This window comes from Nerophis ophidion, linkage group LG03 (genome assembly GCF_033978795.1).
Source record: "Nerophis ophidion isolate RoL-2023_Sa linkage group LG03, RoL_Noph_v1.0, whole genome shotgun sequence".
In the NCBI taxonomy this organism is placed as follows: Eukaryota; Metazoa; Chordata; class Actinopteri; order Syngnathiformes; family Syngnathidae; genus Nerophis; species Nerophis ophidion.
In genome coordinates this window covers 2,652,538-2,673,290 of record NC_084613.1, presented here as the reverse complement: position 1 = coordinate 2,673,290, position 20,753 = coordinate 2,652,538, and the positions used below count along the sequence as shown (strand labels likewise).

The window sequence follows — 20,753 nt, the reverse complement described above, 5'->3', positions numbered from 1 at the left end:
GCTGACATGGTGCAGTAGGTGTTTGAGATGTGAGCTGACATGGTGCAGTAGGTGTTTGAGATGTGAGCTGACATGGTGCAGTAGGTGGCTGAGATGTGAGCAGACATGGTGCAGTAGGTGGCTGAGATGTGAGCAGACATGGTGCAGTAGGTGGCTGAGATGTGAGCTGACATGGTGCAGTAGGTGGCTGAGATGTGAGCTGACATGGTGCAGTAGGTGGCTGAGATGTGAGCTGACATGGTGCAGTAGGTGGCTGAGATGTGAGCTGACATGGTGCAGTAGGTGGTTGAGATGTGAGCTGACATGGTGCAGTAGGTGGCTGAGATGTGAGCTGACATGGTGCAGTAGGTGGCTGAGATGTGAGCTGACATGGTGCAGTAGGTGGCTGAGATGTGAGCAGACATGGTGCAGTAGGTGGTTGAGATGTGAGCTGACATGGTGCAGTAGGTGGCTGAGATGTGAGCTGACATGGTGCAGTAGGTGGCTGAGATGTGAGCTGACATGGTGCAGTAGGTGGCTGAGATGTTAGGTGACATGGTGCAGTAGGTGGTTGAGATGTGAGCTGACATGGTGCAGTAGGTGGCTGAGATGTTAGGTGACATGGTGCAGTAGGTGGCTGAGATGTGAGCTGACATGGTGCAGTAGGTGGCTGAGATGTGAGCAGACATGGTGCAGTAGGTGACTGAGATGTTAGGTGACGTGGTGCCAGGCCGACACCACCTTCTCAGGATGCTCCATGGTGTCCTTCCACTGCTCCACAGCTTGTGGACTGGAACTGTCAGAACTGTGCAGTCCCAGCAGGACCTGCAACAACATCCAGGACAGAACAATGAAATCCTCTTTAGTGCATTCAAAGCCACAAGTAAGGTGCTAAGTAACCAGAAGATTAACCAACCCCCTAATTTATCAACTCATCTACCTACCAACGAACCAGTGAATTGAATAACCGACTAACTAGTCACTTAACTAAGCAAGCAGCCGGACTAACTGACCAACCAAATAATGCAGACAAACAAACTGACATTTCCAACCGAAAAAATTTAAAGTAGCCACCTACCTAAGTAGTCAACCAGCCACTGAACCAACGAACCGGTCAGCAAAAAACCTAACCCACCAAATAAAACACAAACCAAACAACTAACCAACAAAATGATGTTCCAACAAACTAGTCAGACAGCCAAACAACTAATTGGTCAAATAACTTACCAACCAACAAACCATATTATTAACAAACATACAAGCAAACAAAAAAACTAGACACCGATTTAACTAACCAATCAAACAGTAGGCCAGCCAACCAGTCAGCGAACCAACTAACCAATCAAATAATGTACCAGACACAACTAACTAACTAACTAACTAACTAACTAACTAACTAACTAACTAACTAACTAACTAACTAACTAACTAACTAACTGGTGAACTGAACTACCAACTAACAATATAACTAAACAACACAACACATTATAACTACTCACTGACCTAACTTATCAACCATCCAGTGAGCCAACTAACCAGTCAGCAAACCAAGTAGACAACCTAATAACATAATAACCAAACAATCAACCAACTTACTAAATAACCAGCCAACTAATTATTCAGCAATATAACTAACTAACTAACTAACCAACTAACTAACTAACTAACCAACCAACCAAAAAACTGATCAACCCACTAAATGACTAATTATAACTATCCACCCACCTAACATATCAACCATCCAGTGAGCCAACTAACCAGTCAGCAAAAAAGTAAACACCCTAATAACATAATAACCAAACAATCAATCAACTAACTAACTAACCAGCCAACTAATTATTCAGCAAAAAAAAAAACTAACTAACCAACCAATCAACTGACTAAGCAACTAACTAACCAACCAAACAACTGATTAACCAACTAAACGACAGACCAACTATCTAACCAACTAAATAACTAACTGGTGAACTTAATTACCAACTAACCATATAACTAAACAACACAGCAAATAATAACTACCCACCTGCCTAACTTATCACCCAGCCATTGGGCCAACTAACCAGTCAGCAAACAAATTAAACCAACCTTAGTTAGTACATTCCGCAAATGTATTAACCAAACAATGAAGAAAATAATTAACCAGACCACTAACTAATTAGCCAGCAAACTCATCAGCCTAGTGATTAGGTAACTAACTAATGAGCCAACTAATCAGTCATCTATCAACCAACAAACTTAGTAAACAGAAATGAAAAATAAATGAAATATGTGAAGTATCAAGTTGAAATGTTCGAAATAAACTTCAACTAACTAACCTACAACAAACCATAAAAACTAAGAAACCAATCAACCAACCAACCAAAATACTTTTCAACTCACCAATGACCTAACCTGTTTAACTAATCAAACAGACATTCAGCAAATGTACTAACCAAACAATGAAGAAAATAATTAACCAGACCACTAACTAATTAGCCAGCAAACTCGCCAGCCTAGCGATTAGGTAACTAACTAATGAGCCAACTAATCAGTCATCTATCAACCAACAAACTTAATAAACAGAAATGAAAAATAAATGAAATATGTGAAGTATCAAGTTGAAATGTTCGAAATAAACTTCAAACTAACTAACCTACAACAAACCATAAAAACTAAAAAAACAATTAACCAACCAACCAAAATACTTTTCAACTCACCAATGACCTAACCTGATTAACTAATCAAACAGACATTCAGCAAATGTACTAACCAAACAATGAAGAAAATAATTAACCGGACCACTAACTAATTAGCCAGCAAACTCGTCAACTAACAAATTTGGTAAACAGAAATGAAAAATAAATGAAATATGTGAAGTATCAAGTTGAAATGTTCGAAATAAACTTCAAGTAACTAACCTACAACAAACCATAAAAACTAAGAAACCAATCAGCCAACCAACCAAAATACTTTTCAACTCACCAATGACCTAACCTGCTTAACTGATCAAACAGACATTCAGCAAATGTGCTAACCAAACAATGAAGAAAATAATTAACCGGACCACTAACTAATTAGCCAGCAAACTCGACAGCCTAGCGTTTAGGTAACTGACTAATGAGCCAACTAATCAGTCATCCATCAACCAACAAACTTAGTAAACAGAAATGAAAAATAAATGAAATATGTGAAGTATCAAGTTGAAATGTTCGAAATAAACTTCAACTAACAAACCCAAAACAAACCATAAAAACTAAGAAACCAATTAACCAACCAACCAAAAAACTTTTCAACTCACCAATGACCTAACCTGCTTAACTGATCAAACAGACATTCAGCAAGCCAACCACATAATGTACTAACCAAACAATGAAGAAAATAACTAACCGGACCACTAACTAATTAGCCAGCAAACTTAGCCAGCCTACCGATTAAGTACCCAACTAATGAGTCATATTATTAACTCATGAGCTAACTAATCAGTTCCTCTATCCCTATCAACCAACCAACTTAGTAAACAGAAATGAAAAATAAATGAGATATGTGAAGTATCAATTTGAAATGTTCGAAATAAACTTCAACTAACTAACCTATAAAGAATCATAGATCTAAGAAACCAATTAACCAACAAACCAAGCAAAAAACTTTTCAACCAACCTGCTTAACTAATCAACCAGACAGTCAGCAAGCCAACCACATAATGTACTAACCAAACAATGAAGAAAAAAACTAACCAGACGACTAACTAATTAGCCAGCAAACTTGTCAGCCTACTGATTAAGTAACTAACTAATGAGTCATATTATTAACTCATGGGCCAACTAATCAGTCATCTATACTATCAACCAAGCAACTTAGTAAACAGAAATGAAAAATAAATGAGATATGTGAAGTATCAAGTTGAAATGTTGGATATAAACTTCAACTAACTAACCTATAACGAAGCATAGAACTAGGAAACCAATTAACCAACCAACTTTTCAACTCACCTGCTTAACTAATCAACCAGGCAGTCAGCAAACTAACTAACTAACCAACCGAATGATGCAGTAACAAACAATTAAGCAACTAAGTAAGTAAGTAACTAAGAGTGGCTGACCTGTCCCAAACAAGTCTTTCTGTTGAGGGATCTGCAGTAGAGTTGGATGGCCAGCGAGCAGGCGGGGTCCAGCGCCGCCATGGGGAAGTGAAGAGTCTCCGCCCACTGGCACCGCCCCTCGGCGCCCCGCAGGGCTCGCGTCTTCTTCCTGGTCACCTGACCATCCACCTGGTGAAGCTCGGCCGTCACCAGGAAAGCTGCGGAGGACACCAGGATTAGACCTGGTTAGCAGGGCAGGTGTGCTGACCCTCACCTGTTGACTCCTCCCTTACCTGGGCGGAGGAGTGCCGAACATGGCGGCAGGTTCTGGGCGGCGAGGACTTGGACTTGCATGCGTCTGCAGGCGGGCTGGAAGCAGGTGACAACGTGCAGCTCGCAGCCGCTCACCTGCGACAAAACCAGCTGTGTCACGCTTCTTTTTACACTTGGAATGCTAAATGTGCTCCTTAACACCACATTTGCACCAGGAACACCTGATGATGAATGACTGTTCCCTCAGGTACACTCTGTGTGTGTGTGTGTGTGTGTGTGTGTGTGTGTGTGTGTGTGTGTGTGTGTGTGTGTGTGTGTGTGTGTGTGTGTGTGTAGTTCAACTTCTGCACTCTTTTGGTGGCAAGTAGAGGATGAAACAAACTACTATCAGAATACAAAATAACTAAATTACTGGAACAATAAAGTCGGAATGACGGATATTGAAAAAAAAAAATGTTGATCATTTTCCAATAAATGCTCGCACGACTCCCAGAAAAAAAAAGTTTGAAGGAAGTCGCCTAACTGTCATATCATTAGAGAAAACAATTTTTTTTAAATATATATTTGAGAAAGATATTGGCAAGAAAAAAAACTATTTTACATAACACAAAAAAATAATATATTTTTAAAACAAAAGTAGTATTTTTAAAAATATATATATTTCCAAAACAAAGTATATATTTAAAAAAAAGTTATTTCCAAAATAAACACATATATACTTATGTATAATATATATATATATATATATATATATATGTATATTGGCCCTGCGATAAGGTGGCGACTTGTCCAGGGTGTATCCCGCCTTCCGCCCGATTGTAGCTGATATAGGTGCCAGCGCCCCCCGCGACCCCAAAAGGGAATAAGCGGTAGAAAATGGATGGATGGATGGATGGATATATATATATATATATATATATATATATATATATATATATATATATATATATATATATACATATATGTATATATATAAAAAAATATATATATGCACATATATAGAAAATAGATATATATATATATATTTATACATATAATATACCAATATATATATGTGAATGTATATATACACATTTATATATATATGTATATATACATGTATATATATATATACATATATTATATATATGTATATATATACATATATACATGTATATATACACACACACAAATATACATGTATTATATATATTTGTATATATATAAATATATACATGTGTGTATATGTATATATACATACATATTTATATGTATGTATATATATAAATACACATATGTATATATATATTATATATACAGATATATATAATATATATGTGTGTACATATATATACAATATACACACACATATGTATATATTTTTATTTACATACATATATATAAATATATACACCTATATATATTTATATGTGTGTGTTTATATATATATATATATATATATGTGTATATATATACATACATACGTATGTAATACATGCATATATACACAAACATATGTATACATACACATATAAATATACACATATATATATTTATATGTGTGGTGTGTGTATAAATATATATATATATATATATATACATCCATCCATCCATCCATCCATCCATTTTCTACCGCTTATTCCCTTTCGGGGTCGCGGGGGGCGCTGGCGCCTATCTCAGCTACAATCGGGCGGAAGGCGGGATACACCCTGGACAAGTCGCCACCTCATCGCAGGGCCAACACAGATAGACAGACAACATTCACACTCACATTCACACACTAGGGCCAATTTAGTGTTGCCAATCAACCTATCCCCAGGTGCATGTCTTTGGAGGTGGGAGGAAGTCGGAGTACCCGGAGGGAACCCACGCATTCACGGGGAGAACATGCAAACTCCACACAGAAAGATCCCGAGCCTGGATTTGAACCCAGGACTGCAGGACCTTCGTATTGTGAGGCAGACGCACTAACCCCTCTGCCACCGTGAAGCCCATATATATACATACATACATACATATATATGTATATATATATATATATATATATATATATATATATATGTATATATATATATATATATATATATATATATATATACATACATACATACATATATATACATACATACATACATACATACATATATATGTATATATATATATATATATATATATATATATATATATATATATATATATATATATACATACATACATACATATATATACATACATACATACATACATACATATATATATATACATACATGCTGTATGTATTTTGAGTATATTTTAAAAAAAAGTATTTCTAAGACAAAAAGTAGCATTAAAAAAAAAAGTGATATATATTCACAAGACAAAGTTAGTATATAAAAGTTGAATATGTTGATGACAAATAGTGTATTCATAAAAAGGTTATATTTCCAATTTCTTAGAAAAACTAAATTGTTTGACATGTACACTTCAAAGGAAAAAAAAGAAGTTGTAATTATATAATAAAAAACTTGACATTTGTATATTTGCAAGAAAAAATAGGATGTGTATTTTCTTTTCTTTCTTTTTTTTCTTTAAACTGAGAAAAATATTTTTTTAAATATCCGAGAAAGACATTTACAAGAAATAAGTTGCATGTTTTTTTGGGGGGGGGGATTGAATCACGTGTTCTCATTTGAAAAGTTTCTGGAAATTACAACATTCTAAAGTCATAAAGTTAGCAAAACAAAGCTCTGTGGGCATGTTTCTTTCTTTCAGTTCACAAAAAAAACCAAAAAGTCATTTCCAAGAACAAGTGCTGTGTCCTTCCAAGAAGAAACGTCAGACGTGCCAGAAGAAAATCTACCGACTTCAAACTTTCACTTGAAAACACTTTGTTCTGCTCTTTTCTTTTTCGGCATGGCTTAAGGCCTCCTGCAGGATGTTGCCGTGGCGACTGGGACCTCGCTAACGAGCGGTGACATTCCTGGCGGTAACAGCTGCAAGGCGGGTTGGCCCACTTTTAAATAAACCTTCATTATGATGCCAAACACTTTGTTTGAACATCCTCTTTATTCCTTTATGAAGGTCAGCTTGCATAAGTGCACGTCCACAAACTACACACCTTGTTTCCTTATGAGCTGGGAAATTGTGTTAGATGTAAATATAAACAGAATACAATGATTTGCAAATCCTTTTCAAGCCATATTCAGTTGAATATGCTACAAAGACAACATATTTGATGTTCAAACTCATAAACTTTATCTTTTTAATGCAAATAATTAACTTAGAATTTCATGGCTGCAACAGGTGCCAAAGTAGTTGGGAAAGGGCATGTTCACCACTGTGTTACATCACCTTTTCTTTTAACAACACTCAATAAACGTTTGGGAACTGAGGAAACTAATTGTTGAAGCTTTGAAAGTGGAATTCTTTCCCATTCTTGTTTTATGTAGAGCTTCAGTCCTTCAACAGTCCGGGGTCTCCGCTGTCCTATTTTACACTTCATAATGCACCACACATTTTCCATGGGAGACAGGTCTGGACTGCAGGCGGGCCAGGAAAGTACCCGCACTCTTTTACTACGAAACCACGCTGTTGTAACACGTGCTGAATGTGGCTTGGCATTGTCTTGCTGAAATAAGCAGGGGCGTCCATGAAAAAGACAGCGCTTGGATGGCAGCATATGTTGTTCCAAAACCTGTATGTACCTTTCAGCATTAATGGTGCCTTCACAGATGTGTAAGTTACCCATGCCTTGGGCACTAATGCACCCCCATACCATCACACATGCTGGCTTTTAAACTTTGCGTTGATAACAGTCTGGATGGTTCGCTTCCCCTTTGGTCCGGATGACACAATGTTGAATATTTCCAAAAACAATTTGAAATGTGGACTCGTCAGACCACAGAACACTTTTCCACTTTGCATCAGTCCATCTTAGATGATCTCAGGCCCAGAGAAGCCGGCGGCCTTTCTGGATGTTGTTGATAAATGGCTTTCGCTTTGCATAGTAGAGCTTTAACTTGCACTTACAGATGTAGCGACAAACTGTATTTAGTGACAGTGGTTTTCTGAAGTGTTCCTGAGCCCATGTGGTGATATCCTTTAGAGAATGATGTCGCTTTTTGACACAGTGCCGTCTGAGGGATGGAAGGTCACGGTCATTCAATGTTGGTTTCCGGCCATGCCGCTTACGTGGAGTGATTTCTCCAGATTCTCTGAACCTTTTGATGATATTATGGAGCGTAGATGTTGAAATCCCTAAATTTCTTGCAATGTCACTTTGAGAAAGGTTGTTCTTAAACTGTTTGACTATTTGCTCACACAGTTGTGGACAAAAGGGTGTACCTCGCCCCATCCTTTCTTGTGAAAGACTGAGCATTTTTGGGGAAGCTGTTTTTATAGCCAATCATGGCACCCACCTGTTCCCAATTAGCCTGCACACCTGTGGGATGTTCCCAATAAGTGTTTGATGAGCATTCCTCAACTTTATCAGTATTTATTGCCACCTTTCCCAACTTCTTCGTCACGTGTTGCTGGCATCAAATTCTAAAGTTAATGATTATTTGCACAAACATTTTTTTTTTATGAGTTTGAACATGAAATATGTTGTCTTTGTAGCATATTCAACTGAATATGGCTTGAAAATGAACACAATTTCCCAACTCACATGGAAACGGGGGTTTGTCCTCTGAAGAGAAGTATTTTGACACCAAGTATTCTGAGGAGAACTACTCACAGAGGACTTGCGCGGCGCTCTCAGGTGCAGCCAGTGTTGGGTCTCCCGGGGCCCGAGGTGCCGCAGCGAGATGGCGCCCTCGGCCAGCGTACGTTTTTGGAGGAAGCACGTCTGCAGCCGCAGGACCAGAGCACTACTTCGCAGCGTCTGGAGGCTCAGCGCGAACACGAAGGTCTCCATGAAGGTTGCGTGCTGGAGGGAAACAAAAGAGCGGAAGCATGTAGCGTTAGCTTGCGTGCTAACAACAAATATAGTGGCTCACGGCAAGAAAATGTAAAAACGTGGCTATGACTTTGAAAACAAAACAATAAGATTGTCAGGCTTGCCACTGACAGTTTGTGTTTTAGTTTTTCCTCTGTGTGTTTAGTATTTAATGTCCTTATGTCCTCTTTTTTTGGTTCAGCTTCCTGTTTGTCTCCCTGTGTGCTGTTTTCCCTTAGCTGCGGCTGATTGGCACCTGGCCACACCTGGTGTCAATCAGCCCGCTCCTATTGTACCTGCTTTGTTCCTCCAGTCAGTGCCGGATTATTGATTTTTTCGATCTCACTTCTTGTTGCTCTTGTCATATATTATCGCTCCTGTCGTGTCTTTGCAGCCTAGCTTACTGTTTTTTGTTCCCTGCTTCCAGTTTGTTCTTTCATTTTACAAGAACGACTTCTGTTTCCTGCTAGATACATTAGCTTCCACGCTCGGCCGTTTGTTTGTTATCCGCCCACGTGCGCGCTTTTTGTTTGAACCCTTTGTTTTTTTTTTTGTCTTAGTATTTTTTTTAAATCATGTTTTCCTGCAAAATGCCTCCCGCCTTCTCTGCATCTTGGGGTTCGTCAACAACAAACTCTGACAAAGATGGCAGGAATGATTTCTAGTCGTTATTTTCAGCTAATTTGTCCTCAAATTGCCATTTTGTGTGATCTTGTAGCATAGCAATTGTTAGCATGTTAGCATTTTAGCAACTCACTTGTAAAAGTAGACAAATGATCAACGGTCTCACGTAAAGAAAATAACAGAGCAGGAAAAAAAAGTTTTTCATGCAAATAGTACAAATTCAGCTGTGTAAAATATTAGCGTGTTTTAAAAATAGCTATTTTAGTGTGGTGTAAAAAACAACCATTTTGCTAAAACTTATATACTTCTATAGTGTTTTGTATATTGTACAGAATTGCTTATTATTGTTGTTGGATAGTAGTCTGTTTATTTCAATTATTAGTTTTTCCTTTATTACCTCTTACGTCATTTATTTCACCCCATATTTGTTCCCACTACCGCACCTTAAGTTGGAGTCTTTAATCTCGTTATATGCAAATATAATGACAATAAAGTTCATTCTATTCTATTCTATTCTCCAAGCATGCTACATTAAAAACACACTTAAATAATGTAACATTCTAACAAACAAACACACAGCAGTCATGTGACATGCTGAAATTAGCATATGCCTAGAATTTCCACCGGGTCAAACTCGTCACGTCACGAGTGACACTTCACCTGTCACCATTTTCAAAATGGAGGAGGCTGATTTCAATCATTTGAAATCGCATAAAGGGAAGAAGATTAAGAGCTATTCAGTAGGATTTAAGGTCCAAGCTATTGAATATGCTAAAAAGAACAGTAAGTGGCTATGTTTTATTAATATACCGTAGCTGCGTGTGTCAAATATGAGTCATTAAATGACTCCCGCCTCCTGGTGGTAGAGGGCGCTAGTGATCCTTCTTGCGACTACTCGGCTGCAGAAGAAGTGACAACAAGCAGCAAGAGTTTATTTTTTCCTCTCGCTTGCACTTTTAACATGGAGGGTTACATATCTAAAATAAAACTTTTTTCTAAACTGGACTTTCAATCGAAGCAGGAGGTAATAAAGGAAGATCTCCATTGAGACTTTTAAAACTGAGGAAAGATAAGGAAGACTTCTATAAACAAGTTATCGATGCTTTTGATCAGAAGGAGCTGCGCATGGACTTCATTTATAAGTAAAGGTAAGACCATAATAACGCTTTTTTTATTAAACGTGCTTTTCATGATGGTATCCTTACATCACACTCAAATTTATAAGCGCAGGCCTAAATTTACCGCATGCCTTTGGTAAACGTCGGAGTGAGAAGAGGTTTTAAATTAATTAACGCCCCGGCGGCAATTCAAGGAAATACGTTAAATCATGTAGAATGCTAACATACATAAATGATGTAGCATGCTAACAACACTGACACACATAAGTCAGGTAACATGCTAACATAGGTATGTGAGAACTCACCTGACTGTACTCTTTGACGGAGCTCTTGAAGTGCACAGCTTGGGGAAGGCTGATGATTCCTCTGATCCGGATCTTTGGCCTTGGTGTTCTGTCTTTTGGAAGTTTGAGTTGTGAACACTGGTGATTAAAACAAGGAGAACATTTCAATCCAAGTGAAAGTAGCGTGGCAGCTTCAGTCCTTAAAGCAGGGGTCACCAAGGCGGGCACCAGGTCGCCCGTAAGGACCAGATGAGTCGCCCGCTGGCCTGTTCTAAAAATAGCTCAAATAGCAGCACTTACCAGTGAGCTGCCTCTATTTTTTAAATTTTATTTTTTTACTAGCAAGCTGGTCTCGCTTTGCTCCACATTTTTAATTCTAAGAGAGACAAAACTCAAATAGAATTTGAAAATCCAAGAAAATATTTTAAAGACTTGGTCTTCACTTGTTTAAATAAATTCATTTATTTTTTTACTTTGCTTCTTATAACTTTCAGAAAGACAATTTTAGAGAAAAAATACAACCTTAAAAATGATTTTAGGATTTTTAAACACATATACCTTTTTACCTTTTAAATTCCTTCCTCTTCTTTCCTGACAATTTAAATCAATGTTCAAGTAAATTTATGTTTTTTATTGTAAAGAATAACAAATACATTTTAATTTAATTCTTCATTTTAGCTTCTGTTTTTTCGTTGAAAAATATATCTCTTCAAACTTGTTATGATTAAAATTGAAAAAAAAAAATTGGGCAAATCTAGAAAATCTGTAGAATCAAATTTAAATCTTATTTCAAAGTTGTTTGAATTTCTTTTAAACTTTTTGTTCTGGAAAATCTAGAAGAAATAAAGATTTGTCTTTGTTAGAAATATAGCTTGGTCCAATTTGTTATATATTCTAACAAAGTGCAGATTGGATTTTAACCTATTTAAAACATGTCATCAAAATTCTAAAATTAATATTAATCAGGAATAATTACTAATAATTATTTTTTTTATTTTTTCAAAAAGATTCAAATTAGCTAGTTTTTCTCTTCCTTTTTTCCGGTTGAATTTTGCATTTTAAAGAGTCGAAATTGAAGATAAACTATGTTTCTTTTTTTTCCCTGTTTTCTCCTCTTTTAAACCGTTCAATTAAGTGTTTTTTTCATCATTTATTCTCTACCAAAAACCTTCCGTAAAAGGAAAAAAAATGTACGACTTAACACGGTGCAAAGTCATTCATGATTTGTTAAAACACGTTAGCGGCTAGCTCGTTAAAATGGGATATTGCGTTTTAACAAGACTGTCTTAGAAGTGATCATTTGAAAATGTTCAATTTGAAAAATGTGCACTTAGAGAAAATATAAAAATAAAATGTTGCATTTTGATATTTATCTGTTTCTATATATATTTATTGTGAGAAATCATTAAGATGATCAGTGTTTCCACAAAGATAAATATCATTAATTATTAATAATAACATAGAGTTAAAGGTAAATTGAGCAAATTGGCTATTTCTGGCAATTTATTGAAGTGTGTATCAAACTGGGGTGTATATTGTAGCGTCCCGGAAGAGTTAGTGCTGCAAGGGGTTCTGGGTATTTCTTCTGTTGCGTTACGGTGCGGGTGTTCTCCCGAAATATGTTTGTCAATATTATTTGGTGTGGGTTCACGGTGTGGCACATATTTGTAACAGTGGTGGCATTGTTAATTCGGCCACCCTCAGTGTGACCTGTATGGCTGTTGACCAAGTATGCCTTGCATTCACTTGTGTGTGTGCTAAAGCCGCATATATTATGTGACGCTGTTTGAATGGAGGAAAAGCAGACGTGACCACAGGTTGCAGAGAACGCTAAAGGCAGTGCCTTTAAGCCAAGCCCCCAATATTTTTGTCCAGGTGGAAATTGGGCGAAATTGGGGAGAATGGTTGCCCCGGGAGATTTTCGGGAGGGGCACTGAACTTCGAGAGTCTCCTGGGAATATTGGGAGGGTTGGCAAGTATGAGTATTAGCGGTGAATGCGGTGTTACAGCGAAACCGGCGCTGTATAACACCAGCTGGCCAGTTCTAATGTTAATTTGACATTGCCTCAAGGGCCAAATGAAATTACAGGGAGGGCCAAATTTGGCCCGCGGGCCATAGTTTGACACACATGTGTTAGAGCAGGGGTGCCCATTAGGTCGATCGCGAGCTACCAGTCGACCGCGGGGGGTGTGTCAGTCCATCTCCAGCCAGGCTTTTAAAAAAAATAGACCTAAAAATGAGTGATCATCAATCTTCACCAAGACGTCACTTAAATGACATTCACGGTACCGGAGGGTCTTGTGAGATGACGCTGGCTGCTGCAAGATCATTATTATGAAAATATGACCGAGAGGAAGGCGAGAAACACTTTTTATTTCAACAGACTCTCGCGCCGTACCTTCCGTCAAAACTCTAAAGGCCGACTGCACATTTCCTATCTTCACAATAAAAGCCCTGCTTCATGCTGCCTGCGCTAACTAAATACAGAGTCTGGGAAAACTGGCGTGCACAAGCGATCCCTCAGAAAGCTGGCGTGCACATCACTTGTGCACGCCGGCTTTCCGAGACTCTTATTTTGTTAGCGCAGGCAGCATGAAGCAGGGCTTTTATTGTGAAGATAGGAAATGTGCAGTCGGCCTTTAGAGTTTTGACGGAAGGGACGGCGCGAAAGTCTGTTGAAATAAAAAGTGTTTCTCGCCTTCCTCTCTGTCATTTTTTCATAATAATGAACTGGCAGCAGCCAGCGTCATCTCACAAGACCCTCGGGTGCCGTGAATGTCAATCAAGCAAGCTACGGAATTTGCCGCCAATGTTTTTCTTGTAAAGTGTATGGAAGCTGGATGAATTAGATGCCAAAAACCAACCACTTTCATGTGGTATTGTACAGAAAGGACAACTTTTTTTCTCCTCCATTTGAAAATGTGGGCGTTATCATCATTACTGTCTGATTCCAATCAATGCAAGTCATCAGAATCAGGTAATACACCAACTTATATTCTTGTCTTTGTGAAAGAAAGACATCTATATGTGTTACACATGCTTGTATTATCATTAAACACATTTAACTTGTTTACAAAAATGTCTCTTTCATAAATAAATAAATATAAATGATATATATAAATGAGGTAGATCCCCTCGAGTTGGTGAATTGAAAAGTAGCTCGCCTGCAGAAAAAGTGTGGGCACCCCTGTGTTAGAGCATCAAATTTGACCAAAAGTCTGGAGAGTTGTGACATTCATAATCTAACCAAATCTACTGTTTGGCTCATGGACTTCATTTATAAGTAAAAGTAAGACCATAATAACGTGGTTTTCAAGATGCTATCCTTACATCACACTCAAATCTATAAGCGCAGGCCTAAATTTACCGCATGCCTTTGGTAAGCGCCGGAGTGAGAAGGAAATACGGTACTCAAACTACGCGCGGCCGCAGGGAAACCAGTGTGAAGAACTCAATACAGAGAACCGAATGGGGACTCATGATCAGAATCCTTTTAGGACTTACTTTTTCTTCCTGTCCTTCCTCTTGCAGTGAGCTCATAAGGCTCATTTCTTTAAAGGTCTGCGGGGAACAATTCTGCTTAGCAACAAGCACCCGGAATTATAACACCGGACGTGGCCAAAGAACACAGAAACTTGGAGTTCAAATTCACAACATAAGCTCCGCCCACAAAAAATCAGACTTCCCCTTTCTCGCATTCCCCTCCAGCCTTTGATTAGTACTTCCTGTGGACGCACAGAGGGTCCATTGACAGTGTCTGAACTCCACAATGGACTCTATTGTCCCGTCCGGTCCGCTCGCAAGGAAACCTTACCTGCACCAAGGTGATCCACACCTGCTCCGTCTCCTCCTGGTAGCTCAGTCGCACACACAGCCTGCCCATGTCGCCGTCCGTCCGAGGCACACACTCTGCCACAAAACAGCAAAACAAACACCTGAGAAACAACACAATAGAGACACAATCCAGTAGAAAGACTGTGGCACAATAGAAAGGCCTGACTGCACCCTTGCACAGTGTCCCAGCCCGCTCTGGTGCAAATTCTATTTATTTGGACTTTCCCTGATGAGGTGGCAACAGCTGTTTCTAAGGGTCGTGGGTCATAAACAGCCACTGCTTTTGGTTACAGAACAGTTCAAAAGAAAAGGTCATAAACAGTTCACGGAAAAGGTTGTAAAACAGTTTAAAGAAGCGGTGCCTGAAAAGGGGAGTCTGGTCCTGCTTCCTCGTCGCTTTTGTAGTTCTTGGGTCAAGACAATATCTTTCTGTTGATTACAATACGTGAAAGAAAAGGAAGGCCTTCGTGTTGCTTCCCATCCTACACGGTGGAGTTCTACAAGCCTTCTTCTTGGTCTGGTTTGCAGGAAAGCTACGACATTCGGGAGCCATGAAGTCACGCTAACACGCATGCTAACAGACATGCTAACAGGCATGTAAACATGCATGCTCACAGGCATGATTACAAATGCTAACAGCCAGTCTTGCAGGAATGCTAAAAGGTAGGCTAACAGACGAATTAACAGGCATGCTAACCATGCTAACAGGCATGATAACAGACATGTTAGCAGCCGTCCTAGCAGGCATGCTAAGGGACCTGCTAAGATGCTTGCTAATAGACATGCAAACAGCAAGTTGACAGCCATAATAACATGCATGCTAACAGGTATGAGAACAAATGCTAACAGCCATTCTTGCAGGAATGCTAAAAGGTAGGCTAACAGACAAATTAACAGGCATCCTAACAGGCATGCTATCCATGCTAACAGGCATGATAACAGACATGTTAGCAACCGTCCTATCAGGCATGCTAAGGGACCTGCTAAGAGGCTTGCTAATAGACATGCTAACAGCAAGTTAACAGCCATAATAACATGCATGCTAACAGGCATGAGAACAAATGCTAACAGCCATTCTTGCAGGAATGCTAAAAGGTAGGCTAACAGACAAATTAACAGGCATCCTAGCTGGCATGCTAACAAACATGCTAACAGGCATGCTAAAAGGCTTGCTAACAGAAATGCTGACAGGCATATTAACAGAAGACGATTGGTGGACACGTGATGGGAAGGGAAAGGGGCGGAGCTAGTGACAAGTGATCCAGGTACAAGAATATATTTAACTATATATTTATCTTCGATCCATCCATCCATTTTCTACCGCTTATTCCCTTTGGGGTCGCTGGAGCCTATCTCAGCTACAATCGGGCGGAAGGCGGGGTACACCCTGGACAAGTTGCTACCTTATCACAGGGCCAACACAGATAGACGGACAACTTTCACACACTGGGGACCATTTAGTGTTGCCAATCAGGTGCATGTCTTTGGAGGTGGGAGGGGCCTATCCTCAGGTGCATGTCTTTGGAGGTGGGAGGGGCCTATCCTCAGGTGCATGTCTTTGGAGGTGGGAGGGGCCTATCCCCAGGTGCATGTCTTTGGATGTGGGAGGGGCCTATCCCCAGGTGCATGTCTTTGGAGGTGGGAGGGGCCTATCCCCAGGTGCATGTCTTTGGAGGTGGGAGGGGCCTATCCGCATGTGAATGTCTTTGGAGGTGGGAGGGGCCTATCTCCAAGTGCATGTCTTTGGAGGTGGGAGGGGCCTATCCCCAGGTGCATGTCTTTGGAGGTGGGAGGGGCCTATCCCCAGGTGCATGTCTTTGGAGGTGGGAGGGGCGTATCCCCAGGTGCATGTCTTTGGAGGTGGGAGGGGCCTATCCCCAGGTGCATGTCTTTGGAGGTGGGAGGGGCCTATCTCCAAGTGCATGTCTATGGAGATGGGAGGGGCCTATCCCCAGGTGCATGTCTTTGGAGGTGGGAGGGGCGTAACCCCAGGTGCATGTCTTTGGAGGTGGGAGGGGCCTATCCCCAGGTGCATGTCTTTGGAGGTGGGAGGGGCCTATCCCCAGGTGCATGTCTTTGGAGGTGGGAGGGGCCTATCCCCAGGTGCATGTCTTTGGAGGTGGGAGGGGCCTATCCCCAGGTGCATGTCTTTGGAGGTGGGAGGGGCCTATCCCCAGGTGCATGTCTTTGGAGGTGGGAGGGGCCTATCCCCAGGTGCATGTATTTGGAGGTGGGAGGGGCCTATCTCCAAATGCATGTCTTTGGAGGTGGGAGGGGCCTATCCCCAGGTGCATGTCTTTGGAGGTGGGAGGGGCCTATCCCCAGGTGCATGTCTTTGGAGGTGGGAGGGGCCTATCCCCAGGTGCATGTCTATGGAGGTGGGAGGGGCCTATCCCCAGGTGCATGTCTATGGAGGTGGGAGGGGCCTATCCCCAGGTGCATGTCTTTGGAGGTGGGAGGGGCCTATCTCCAAATGCATGTCTTTGGAGGTGGGAGGGGCCTATCCCCAGGTGCATGTCTTTGGAGGTGGGAGGGGCCTATCCCCAGGTGCATGTCTATGGAGGTGGGAGGGGCCTATCCCCAGGTGCATGTCTTTGGAGGTGGGAGGGGCCTATCTCCAAATGCATGTCTTTGGAGGTGGGAGGGGCCTATCCCCAGGTGCATGTCTTTGGAGGTGGGAGGGGCCTATCCCCAGGTGCATGTCTTTGGAGGTGGGAGGGCGTATCCCCAGGTGCATGTCTTTGGAGGTGGGAGGGGCCTATCCGCATGTGAATGTCTTTGGAGGTGGGAGGGGCCTATCCCCAGGTGCATGTCTTTGGAGGTGGGAGGGGCCTATCCGCATGTGAATGTCTTTGGAGGTGGGAGGGGCCTATCCCCAGGTGCATGTCTTTGGAGGTGGGAGGGGCCTATCCCCAGGTGCATGTCTTTGGAGGTGGGAGGGGCCTATCCCCAGGTGCATGTCTTTGGAGGTGGGAGGGGCCTATCCCCAGGTGCATGTCTTTGGAGGTGGGAGGGGCCTATCCCCAGGTGCATGTCTTTGGAGGTGGGAGGGGCCTATCTCCAAATGCATGTCTTTGGAGGTGGGAGGGGTCTATCTCCAAATGCATGTCTTTGGAGGTGGGAGGGGCCTATCCCCAGGTGCATGTCTTTGGAGGTGGGAGGGCGTATCCCCAGGTGCATGTCTATGGAGGTGGGAGGGGCCTATCCCCAGGTGCATGTCTTTGGAGGTGGGAGGGGCCTATCTCCAAATGCATGTCTTTGGAGGTGGGAGGGGCCTATCCCCAGGTGCATGTCTTTGGAGGTGGGAGGGGCCTATCCCCAGGTGCATGTCTTTGGAGGTGGGAGGGCGTATCCCCAGGTGCATGTCTTTGGAGGTGGGAGGGGCCTATCCGCATGTGAATGTCTTTGGAGGTGGGAGGGGCCTATCCCCAGGTGCATGTCTTTGGAGGTGGGAGGGGCGTATCCCCAGGTGCATGTCTTTGGAGGTGGGAGGGGCCTATCCCCAGGTGCATGTCTTTGGAAGTGGGAGGGGCCTATCCCCTATTCCTTGCCCTTATGTGGGATCTGAACCGAGGATGTCGTTATGGCTTGTGCAGCCCTTTGAGATACTCGTGATTTAGGGGTATGTAAGTAAACATTGACTGACTGATTGATTGATTGATTGATTGATTGATTGATTGATTGATTGAACAACATGCTTTTTGACGACGTTAAATCAATGTTATGTTCTGACGTAAATTTGACCTTTGAAATTGGGTCATTTCCCATTTCCCTCAGCCTCTACTCGCAGTCCAAATCATTGATTTTCAATGGTCTGGCTTCCTGTCCCTGCCGACTCTCCCGGTCCCTCCCCGGCAGTGGAAACAGAAGGTTGCCGTACCTGTGCTGCTCCGAAAGGTGTCCATGGCGGAGGACGGCGTGCTGACCACGCTGGACATGGACTCCCAGCTCTGCGGGACGGGCGCAGGTCAGTTAGCGTCACACGTGTGCCAAGGTGTGCCAAGGTGTGCCAAGGTGTGGACCTGACACCGACCTACCTGCGTGTGAGGACTGTCCAGGCTGCTCAGCTCAAACATGGACGTGCTCAGCTCCTGAGGAACATCTGCCGGCAGAAAACATATCAGGACTTGAATTTGCTGAAAATGTTCATTTTTTGTAAATATCTCAAATGTTTTGTTTGTGATGAAGCGACAATACAAATAAATCCCACTTTTCATGTTAAATAGTCAAACTAAATGGTGGAAAGTGGACTTTGTCAGTAGATGCTCGCCACAGTTTCACCCTAAAAATGAACAATCTGTAGTAATGCACTGTAAAATCTACAGATGTACATTTTATGGTAAAAAAACAAAAACAAAACTGGCATGCCAGAATTTTACGGTAAAAATAACAGTGGTGCATTTTTTTTTTCATCTACAGCTGTGGTCCCCAACCACCGGTACCAGGCTGCAAAATAATTTTTTATACGTTTTAATTTTAATTTTAATTTTATTTTATTTTTAAAAATAAAAATAAAATAAAAAAGAAACTCCAAACCCCCCCCATGGCAAGTTAATCATTAGAATTATTAATATTTATTCTTATGATGTCGGCTCCTTTGTGAGCGGCGCCTCATGAACTCTGCCTAGCAACAAGGTGAGGTCACAAAGCAGGAAGAGGAAGAGGACGAAGAAGAAGAAGAGGAAGAAAAAGAAAAAGAAGAAGAGAAAGAGGAAGAGGAGGAAGAAGAAAAAGAAGAAGAAGAACAAGAAGAAAAAGAAAAAGAAGAAAAAGAAGAAGAAGAAGAAGAAGAAAAAAGAAAAAGAAGAAGAAAAAAGAAAAAGAAGAAGAAAAAGAAGAAGAAGAGGAAGAAAAAGACGAAGAAGAAGAAAAAGAAAAAGGAGAACAAGAAGAAAAAGAAAAAGAAAAATAAGAAGAAGAAAAAGAAAAAGAAAAAGAAGAAGAAGATGAAGAAGAAGAAGAAGAAGAAGAAGAAGAAGAAGAGGAAGAAAAGGAAGACAAAGAGGAAGAGGAAGAAAAAGAAGAGGAAGAAGAAGAAGAGTAAGAAAAAGAAGAAGAAGAAGAAGAGGAAGAAGAAGAAGAAGAAGAGGAAGAAGAAGAAGAACAAGAAGAAAAAGAAGAAAAAGAAAAAGAAAAAGAACAAAAAGAAAAAGAAAAAGAAGAAGAAGAAAAAGAAAAAGAAAAAGAAGAAGAAGAAGAAGTAGAAGAAAAAGAAAAAGAAGAAGAAGAAGGTGAAGAAGAGGAAGAAGAAGAAGAAGAAGAAGAAGAAGAAGAAGAAAAAGAAAAAGAACAAAGAGAAAAAGAAAAAGAAGAAGAAGAAGAAGAAGAAGTAGAAGAAAAAGAAAAAGAAGAAGAAGAAGAAAAAGAAAAAGAAGAAGAAAAAGAAGAGCAAGAAGAGGAAGGAAGAAGAAGAAGAAGAAGAAAAATAAAAAAAGAAGAAGAAGAAGAAGGGGAAGAAGAGTAAGAAGAAGAAGAAGAAGAAGAAGAAGAAAAAGAAGAAGAAGAAGAAAAAGAAAAAGAAGAAGAAAAAGAAAAAGAAGAAGAAAAAAAGAAGAAGGAGAAGAAGAGGAAGAGGAAGAAAAAGAATAAAAATAAGAAGAGTGGTTGGTCTACATTTCTGTCTGCTTGCTAAAAAGACATCTGTCACCTACTTGATGAGTCATGTTAGATTTCAGTTAAGTTTTGTTTG

At 40.7% G+C, this 20,753-nt stretch overlaps 1 protein-coding gene across 2 annotated transcripts in view; it reads right to left on the bottom strand.

Annotated features, from left to right (window-relative positions):
* Window positions 1-546: 546 nt before the first annotated feature.
* LOC133548952 (tandem C2 domains nuclear protein) overlaps window positions 547-20,753 on the bottom strand; it is a 29,289-nt gene continuing 9,082 nt past the window's right edge. For both annotated transcript variants that reach the window (XM_061893921.1, XM_061893922.1), the window contains exons 5-12: window positions 19,102-19,166; window positions 18,945-19,014; window positions 15,045-15,139; window positions 11,251-11,367; window positions 9,003-9,194; window positions 4,330-4,444; window positions 4,058-4,254; window positions 547-804 (exon numbers count right to left, since the gene is read on the bottom strand). In XM_061893921.1, the coding sequence (XP_061749905.1) occupies window positions 691-804; window positions 4,058-4,254; window positions 4,330-4,444; window positions 9,003-9,194; window positions 11,251-11,367; window positions 15,045-15,139; window positions 18,945-19,014; window positions 19,102-19,166 (965 nt within the window). In that variant the 3' untranslated portion in view covers window positions 547-690. The remainder of the gene's footprint in view (window positions 805-4,057; window positions 4,255-4,329; window positions 4,445-9,002; window positions 9,195-11,250; window positions 11,368-15,044; window positions 15,140-18,944; window positions 19,015-19,101; window positions 19,167-20,753) is intronic.